We start from the raw sequence: 10,053 nt of genomic DNA, 5'->3' as shown, positions 1-10,053 counted from the left end.
TAGGCATCATTGCTTACCCACAAATAACATTTAGCTGAACAGACAAGCTAATCCGTTTTTATATTATTTTGCTCATTTCTTAAAAATATTCAATTGCTAAATTTAGAGTACGCACAGAACAGCATGTCTTTGATAAAGTGTCAAAATTACAACAAAATCAAATTATGCCACCATATAAATTTACTCAATCAACTTTCATCCATCTTTGAAAAATCACAAAACTGCATAAAAATGCCAACAATTTATAAATTAGCTAAAACCATTATGAAACAAGACAAATGGAAACAAACAAAAAAACAATGGCTCCGCTGACACACCCTATCGTACAAGATTAAATTATACGTTTGTGATATTTAACCATTTTCCACTTCAGCTGCGGTGGCCTAATGGATAAGGCACCTGCCCCGCAATCGGGAGGTCAAAGGTTTGAGCCCTGTCAGAGGCGGGACTTGTTACTGAAGAGAGACCGGTGGGTGAGCCGCCAGCTAGTTAAATAATGGTTACCGATTGCTAACCTGTCTGGTGCCTGGCATTATAAAATAGGAATCGAGAAGTAATACTGTTCAATGTATGTAGGTGTCTCATAAGCCAACTTGGCTGGCCCTTTCAGGAGGGGTGACACATTGTACTTTCATAAAGTCAATCATAGAAGAAGAAGAAGAATATTTAGTTTTCATAAATTCTAAAAAAAGAACCTTGAGATTTATAATCAAAATTTATAATTAAAATTTACATAATTGTCATTTTTCTTTACACAGTAATATCTCACTGAATCAGTTCAAATATATTACTTTAAATATACTTAAATTTTGTGTATAATTAAGTATACTTGTGGTTAAGTTCACATTGTGATATTACAGCTTAGTGAGCTACTCGGTAAGTTGTCTTCTCAGACAACTTATACGAACGCAGCGTATTTCCGTAAAATATGGGCTCTTCAACGGCATATAAAATGGAACAGTGAGGCAACCAAAGGATGTCCTCATTGTCCGTGAATTTGAAAGTAACGCTATTCCTGTAGCTTCCTTCTGACATGAACGAGATTAGGTATGGCCCTCCCTGTCATAATCTTGGATAACCCCAATATACAATTTTCCGTCGTAGAGGGCTGCTACGTATATGTTTGTTGCATACTGTTGTCCAACGAATTCATCAATAGTGGTGGACTACTGGTGTGACAGTACCAGCCACATGAACAATGTTTTCTATTGAAACGTTAAGAATAACCGATACTTCTCGGTACTGTGTCACTTCCGAGAAACATTCATTACAGGAGTATGAGGTATTTCACATGGCAATATAAACGAGCCTATACACACTCATGCTACTTTGACGGGCTTATTGTAGACTTACACAGTCTGTTGAGATTAAACATTTCCCATTTTATTTATTTATTTTTTTAAATATATATCAAATTTTCTGTAGCTCCCTTTTACTGTGGCATATCTCGTTAGAGACAGAGGCTAGAGATATTGTAAATTTTATGAGAAAGTGGTATCAGAGAGGATTTTATGGCCAAGTGCTTTACAGGTAATGACTAACGACTGATGCCAGTCTAGGCTTATTGTTAAGCCGTTTCAAGCTATCTGATGCATTATTAGGTTTCATATTTGCAACTAAGATATATTCAAGATGAGCGGAACCCAAGTGCATTTTCAATACTATATTTGTCATATCCACCAAATTTGTTTAAAAAGATCGCCGTGAACGTTGTATTTTGTCTTCCAGATCAGAGTTACGGTCCATGGTTATGTAAAATATGTGCATAAAGGGCTTAAAAGTGTGTGCCGCATGTATCTCAAAAAGCATTTGGCCTGAAGTTATGAAAAGACTGAAACATTGTTCATCATTATATATATTTTTGATTTTGTACACTATAGGTTTTATCTGGGATTTACACCCCCACTACACCCTATCCAACCCAAGACAGAATTATATTTTTGTACACTTTCTGTTTCTTTTAGTTTATGGATCTTGGTGATGTTCTAAAGTATCCATTCACCCAGTCCTCTGATGGATCATACCCGATTCCGTGGAAATATGAATATTTACTTAAAGCAAAATTTGTTTAGATTATGTAAGAATGTGTTGATTTATAATATACAAGCTGGCTTATATTACAATAATTATTAATCGTTGAAAGTGTGACCAATGTCACCTGTGCACGAGAAGTTCCTGCTGTAATTCATACAGAATTTACAGCTGTACATTTCAAGAAATAATTTTTTTAATATGGTGAAAAACACAAAAAAAGCAAATTCAGTGAATATCCCCCTCCGAATGTATGAAGATGAAGCATTATCTGCCAATAAAAGGTACTTAAATGCAGTTGAATTTCAGTCTCTCTGAAAGCTACTCATTCCGTACTGCATCACTAAAACGATTCTAAATTTAGTTACAATGACCTTGACACAACCTACCTAATATGAAACAAAGACCTTGGTCTCTATGAAAATTACCTTTTACCAGGTTTGGTCTGCTTACCTTATTGCTAACTGAAGTTATAAAGAGAAAAACATTTTTTTATTTTTAGTAACAATGATCCTGACCTTGACCCAAACAACCCAAAATACATATAAAACCATGGCCTCCATGCAAGCTTCCTAAATTCCAAGTTTGAACACAATATCCTATTCCTTAGTAGAAAAAAATATTTTAGTAACAACAACCTTGACCTCAACCGCACTGACCTGTACGCATACCGTACTTTCTATGAACTAAGCCCGGTTATAAAATCCTATAGCAAACCTGAACCCTAAATGTCATTAAAGTTTCAAAGAAATACCCTATACAGTAAACATTATATAAGTACTAACGGTTAATACTCGTGTGTCACTGGAGCAATTTTGCGTGTCCCTGGAGCAATTTTGCTGACATTTTCAAAAACAGTCACTATTATTACCAGGTTCTATTAAAACCTTTCAAACCATGTTTGAGGTACTTCGAATGGCTAGAAATTGGAATAGAATACTACTTGTGTAATATATTATAAGTACAAAGGGCCATAAATCTCGGTTTCGTCATGCAATCTGTCTGAAACTTGTGGGGCCGCATTTCCCTACAGAAGCTAAAATTTCTACCGAGTGTTATTTAAAACCATTCAATCCACTGGCACCAGACCAAAAAGAAAATGCCTCTGTACACGTTATACCCTACCCTTAGGTATTCTATAAGAACCATGGTCATGAACGGGAAAATATACTAACCCATTTCAATCGCGCTTTTCATACCTAAAACACGCAGTTCGGTAAATGTGTACTATGGATGTTAAACAAGTGGTAATTTATCTACCATTGTGTACCGGTTACATTTCTTCATTACTTTTTATCCTAGAAAAACAACGCGTAGTTTATAGTTTTTTTTCAACGTTACACAAAAAAAACTTGCTTGAACTTCCCTGGTGAAGTTCCGGTCTAGATTACAAAATCATTCTGATTGGCTGATGTGAAAATGTATGTCATTCGTCATTTTACAACACGTGTACGATCAAAGTATATGCAGCACAAATGTGCAAAATGAATTCAATAAACAGAACAGATGTATACCAATGTATGATTTCAAATTCAAAATCATATCCAAGATAAATTTCATTCATCATTTCGAGTTTTATAGTAAAACTGTGAATATTTTGCATTCTGTTTTTGTTTGTTTACATTTCGCCGAACATGTGCACACTGCCGTGACCTCTAGACCGGATGTTCATTAGGGGAGTTCACGCAAGTTTTTTCTGTACCTTTGACGAAAGCATAAATATGTGGAGCTCCTCTGCAATATGGAATATTGAGATAATGTGACTGGTGCACGATGGAAGATAAATTATCGCTTAAAATTGTTCAATATACTAGGTACCCATTCACCGAACTGCGCGTTTTATAAGAGAAATGTACGATTGAATTGGATTAGTGCACTTTCCCGTTCATGACCATGGTTCTTATAGAATACCTAGGGATAGGGTATAACGTGTACAGAGGCATTTTCTTTCTGGTCTGGCGCCAGTGATTCAACCATACCTGAGATGTGACTCCAGACGGACAGAAAGCAGACTATCTATGTATCATATATATGTATATATGTATATATATATATATATATATATATATATATATATATATATATATATATATATATAATTACAAAGGGCCATAAATCTTGTCTTCCTCAAGCAATCTAACTGAAACTTGAAGGACCGCATTTTTATACAAGTTAAGATTTATGTCAGGTTTTATTGAAATCCTAGAAACCAGTTCTGAAATATGATTCTATATGGATAAAAATTGGTAAAAAACTCTATTGTATATATGTATTATATATGTAATTGCAAAGGGCCATAACTCTTGTCTTCCTTAATTTATCTAAATGAAACCTGAAGGGCCTGTATGAATTAACATTACTAGTATACCATATTTTATTGAAATCCCTTCAACCATGTGTGAAATATGACTCCAGACGGTCGGAAAATGGAATAAAACATTATACATACATTATATAGAACTATTGAATTACTTCCTAGAAACTAGTTTGTGACTTTTCTATTAAACTTTAAAAAATTCTAAGCGAGCGTGTGAAGTCATATATGTGTATACATATAGGGCTGCATTTTCTTACAGCAGTCAACGTTTCTACCATGTTTTATTTAATACTCAAAAATCATATCATAGATATGACTTCGGATGGACTGAAAGACGGACGTTCCGACGAACGGACAGCGCCAAACCTATATCCCTCCGCCCTCGGCGAGGGATAATAAAGAAAACACTTACTCCCTTAAGAACCTAACCCCTTGAAATAGTATAAAATAATTCTGAATTGCTATACATAATACAGTACGTGGTGAGAATTGGTGGTCTTGCAGTCTCCCGCAGAAATAAAACACATCCCTTTAAAGTCAAAACAGAATAGAATATAAAACAATTAATTATTTTATTTTTATTTACAAGAAGTTTAACAATTAAACAATTAAGTCCATTCAGATTACATTTGTTGTCACTTTACTTTCCGATAGGTACTCCAACCTGAAACATAAAACAAAACATAATATAAGAAATATTGCCCCTTGGAGCAAAGGAATTCTTGGATGTGAAAACAGTATTGTAACACATTAAACGGATTAACATTGAGTCCTGCCAAAAATTCTTACGGCAGAGATTCAAATAGAATTAAATGACCATGTCTGCAAGCCATTTTAGTTTGGTCTAGGTATTAAAAGAAAAAGATAATAGACTATTTTTAGAACAAAACATAATTAACATTACTATTTACCTGTGACGTTGTATTTTCGCAAAGAATACCTAAATATTAGTAGGTCCCCATTAAAAGCACCAAAAAAGGGGCAAAAAAAATTATAGAGTAGTAACTTATACCCTTAACTTTCCGTTAACAGCAAACTTTAGCCATTCAGAGCTTTAGTTTCCAAATTTCCCCTAGTATAGTCGTTTGGCAAAATAGAAGTAAAGAAAAATTGAATACATTAAAATTTGAAAATTGACGAAACCTTTTCAATCGGTATAAGGAGTCAAAATATTTTCAACTTATTAATTGTTCCTTTATATATATAATTGGAAGTAAAAATTGATACAGAAAATTGAAAGCTTTGGGGGTCCTTTTTGGACAAAATTAGACAAAATGGTCTCATAAGGATAATACTCGTGTATTTTTATCTTTTTGGAATTCAAATTAATGTGAGCCAGTTAAACAATGCAACATAAATTTATTTACCGTCATGCAAGCGTCTGGTAGTCTAAACACATCTGATACATTACCGCTAAGTCGATCCTGGACAATGTCGACATACAGTACAGTTTCTACTATTCTTTCACCTGAAATTAGAATACATGAGATACAAATAAATCTAACATGGTGTAAACGTTCGTGTATAACCACAAGATTCTACCGGTTGTGTCGCTGTGTGTAATAGTCAACAATATAAAGCATTTCAAGCTGAAACACATTTTTAACAGGTATGAAACAGGTTTTTCAGAGAACAGTCTTTGAAACACAATTTGCTTTTAAGTTGCTTAAAACCATATTGTAGATAAACCAAGGAACTTCTAATATGAAGTATAGTGATGCCGTGGTTCTGATATAAATATGTGATTTTACAGAAAGAATATGTAACAAAAAACTTTCTTCATAAGAAAACTGTTTACCATCTGGATTCATTCCCGTTCGGGTCAAAGATACAGGTGTACAATCGTTGACTGCAGTTTGAATGCTGTAGTAAAAGTTTTCATACATTCCCTCCCAGGAATTTACATGTAAAGCCTCAGAACCGGATCCATACGTGTACCTTGCTGCCCACTGCAGAGTACCTAGACAAAAAGCGATATATATTAGGATTTTACATGTACAGTCTCGAAACTGCATCCATACGTGTACGTACAGTACCTGGACTAAAGCGATATAGATATATTAGATTTTGAAAATGTCACGCATCATTTAAATTTAAGTATCTCATGTACACGTATTTTTATTTATTTTACAGCTGATTCACTTTTATGATTAACTTCGATATTTTGCATTTACTATCTTGTAATCTTGTATCAGCTGAAGGCTAATGTTCAAACATTTTCATTTGAAAGTCAAGAAAACGATGCAAAAAGATTGAAAATAATCATTAAATACAAAAACATACTTGGTACACAGGTCTTGCTTATTTCTGCTCCAGCTTCCAGCATTGTAACGTTGCAATAATTTCCCACATCATTCAAAACATACCTTTTACCCTGAAAAAAAGTAATTTGAAATTGCGGTTGAGATGCAGTAAATTATAAGTTTTCCTGTCATGAGTGCTTGCCGGTCTTCGATAGTCTAGGTAGTCGCATGATCTAATTCAGCCATGAGGAGGTGTTAAAAACCTGTATGCAGCCAAACATCTTACCTGATCGTACCAACACTCGTTGTGCTACAAGTCTTTAGTGGTTTTACGGTGTTGTGGTTGATTGTGGGGTTATTTAAGCGCCCAGAGTTCGCATGACTATATATGACTATTCAACCGACTATTCAAAAAGGTCAGTTTGCATGTGATCAGCCAACAGCGACCATTCTTAAACTGATCCTTGACAACTGTTGGTAGTCTTAGGTGGTATTGCAGTCAATAATCCTCAAGACTATTACGGGACTATTAGGCTGACTTCGCAGACAAAGAACTGCCGCCGAACCAAAACCTCTCAAGATCGAACGACTGACGCAACTCATTTGTGACAATGGCATTATGTCAGTTTGCATGTGATTAGCCAACAGCGACCATTCTTAAACTGATCCTTGACAACTGTTGGTAGTCTTAGGTGGTATTGCAGTCAATAATCCTCAAGACTATTACGGGACTATTAGGCTGACTTCGCAGACAAAGAACTGCCGCCGAACCAAACCCTCTCAAGATCGAACGACTGACGCAATTCATTTGTGACAATGGCATTATACAACAGCATAAATATGCTTCAGAGATGAAGGAAAAATGATTTCTGACACAATCTCTTCCGTCAGATCATCAGGGAAATCACTTGCCTTCCCCGCAGATCAAACTCATGACCTCTCCATTTGTAGACATGTGCTCTTCATTCTAAGCTTAGTGTATCACATTTTAAAAGCATTTAAAATACAAGTGGATAAATTTTACTTACATTCATATAGTCGTTGTAAACTGTATAGTTTGATGCCATCATTCCAGTGGGGCCGTCAGAATGAATACTGCCATAGATCCGTTCCATTTTCATATCAAAGTCATGGTCTATCATAACTCTATTCTGAAATATTATTTAGATGATTTACGTATGCGTGTGTGAGTGCGCGTTTACTTTTTAAGGGTTTACTTAGTCTCGCCTTGTGAATAAGTAACATAAGACCTACAGTGGCAGAAAGAGGGGGGAGGGTACCAGTGTCCTACAGAAACACATCTAGTATTGTACAATAAAATATCTTACGTCTGTAACTGTTGGAATTGTGCTTCCGTTTCTTAACGATGCTGTTGTCGTCTTTATTTTACCAAACCATTTGTTGCTGATGCAGCATGGCTTCTCCAATGCGTGAACTATCCCGACAAAAATACACAAACACGTTAATTTCAAAGCCAGGGACATTTTCGTTCAAAGTTCAACTAAGACTATTTGTTTCACACTGATGTGTTCTGTTTAATATACAAGATTTTAGACATCTAATAAGATTGTGTCATCCCTTTATTGCGTTATATTACATGAGGTCCAGCTGACATCTGGCCGAATTGGACTTTTTCGCAACAAAATTGAATTAAATAAAATTCAGAACTGTCTGCCAAGTTTTCAAGTTTAAATGTCATACTAACCTACCTGTCAGTGATGTATGTGCAACGTTAAATGTGCAACCCGTAAATGTCCAACACTTTATGTCGCAAGGTTGAGTAAATGTCGCAACCACCGCTAAATGTCGCAAAATCGCCTGCCGCTAAATGTCGCACCTTTAACGTTAAATGTCGCAAAAATTTGCCCATCGTTATATGTCGCAACTCCAACGCTATTTGTATTACATAACCCTGTTAATTTTTCTTCCTTCAAAAAAGTAAATATACACAAGGAATTGATAGTCATAGTGTCATAGTGCGACATTTAGCGTTGGTGTTGCGACATATAACGGTGGGCAAATTTTTGCGACATTTAACGTTAAAGGTGCGACATTTAGCGGCAGACGATTTTGCGACATTTAGCGGTGGTTGCGACATTTAACGTCAACCTTGCGACATATAACGGTGGTTGCGACATTTAGCGGCGTTGCGACATTTAACGTGTAGTCGGTGTGAACGCTTAATTTGATGGTGGTGAACCAATAATCTGAAATGTTCATTTATATACAGAAAAGAGTTGTGTTTTATATGAAGACTGAACATTAAATAAAACATTATTATCATGCGACTAAAAAATTGTCACTTTATTGACATATGCTTTTCAGAGTTTATCAGAACCCGGAAAGTGACGCACACTTCCAGATAGCTAAAAAAATTAATATGACACTTTAATCTTAGAACTGTAAAATGTGTACATTTTGTGTCATTTTTTGCCATTTGTAGTTCAGTCTAAGATATGTAAGTGTTGTAAAGAAATGAGCATTCTGATTTTTATGAATTCTACATGATTCGTTCATAAAATAAGAATATAAATCATAAAATGAACAACATCTTAAGCAACAATCTACCTGTCCTATACATGTTTTACAGTACCCATCTGTCTGGTGCTGTTCATACAAATACATATTTAAAGTATAATCGAAACGTTTTAAGTTTATGATTAGGTGATGAAAAAACTTTGAATACCTACTTAAGTGCCAGCTTATTGGTAAACCCATATCAGATAAATGCGTTTTTAGTACTAGTCTCTGGTATTTGATGAAAAGCTGTATACTCACTACGGTGACATTTTATGGTTACTGGACAACATGATTTGATAGTTAGATAGTGCCAGTGTTCACTTGCATTTAACTGTAAATAGTCTCCTCACATATCTTGCATCAGAAATGTGAAAGAATAGGTATGCAGTAAACATTAACATTGTTTCATTTAATGCAGGCTGACCACTTGTCAGAGCATTGAAAGGGATAAATTTGATCGTTCCACGCCACAAATATGCCGGTTTGTCTTAAGTCAATTATTACTAATACTGGGAACATAGTATTGTTTTTGTGAAGACAGAATTGTAAAGAGTACATTTACAGTTATTTGATACGAATAATCAAGTTTGACTTTTCTTACTTATGCAAAGTCAACATATCCATTATAGTGGAACGAAATTGCCGTTGTTACGAACTTTATCGAAAAGGTTAGGTAATTATTTTATCACTAATTCCACACAGATATAAATGTATACCAGGTCAAAATATCTGCACATGTTCTAAAGTTCATGTAGACTTATAGTCTAAGTGTTTTTTCACAAACAAGAGGACCATAATGACCCATAGAATCGCCAGCACATAGAGATGACAGCATTGTGACTCAGTTTTGCACATGAAACATGAAATGTGCCATGATGTTTTAGTATATGTCTATACATAATATGTTAACGGGCGTCATCGACTTATTATGGTGAAAATAGA

At 35.0% G+C, this 10,053-nt stretch overlaps 1 protein-coding gene across 1 annotated transcript; it reads right to left on the bottom strand.

Annotated features, from left to right (window-relative positions):
• Positions 1 to 4,988: 4,988 nt before the first annotated feature.
• On the bottom strand, positions 4,989 to 8,220 carry LOC123528542 (uncharacterized). The gene is made up of 6 exons (XM_053520964.1): positions 7,920 to 8,220; positions 7,620 to 7,742; positions 6,632 to 6,722; positions 6,147 to 6,308; positions 5,716 to 5,816; positions 4,989 to 5,012 (listed from the first exon to the last, which is right to left on the bottom strand). The coding sequence occupies exons 1-6, from the start codon at positions 8,073 to 8,075 to the stop codon at positions 4,989 to 4,991; spliced, it is 657 nt and encodes a 218-aa protein (XP_053376939.1). The 5' UTR covers positions 8,076 to 8,220.
• Positions 8,221 to 10,053: the final 1,833 nt, after the last annotated feature.

The sequence above is a fragment of the Mercenaria mercenaria genome, chromosome 13 (assembly GCF_021730395.1).
Source record: "Mercenaria mercenaria strain notata chromosome 13, MADL_Memer_1, whole genome shotgun sequence".
Classification (NCBI taxonomy): Eukaryota; Metazoa; Mollusca; class Bivalvia; order Venerida; family Veneridae; genus Mercenaria; species Mercenaria mercenaria.
The sequence above is the reverse complement of the archived record's forward strand: the minus strand, read 5'-3'. Positions and strand labels throughout refer to the sequence as shown.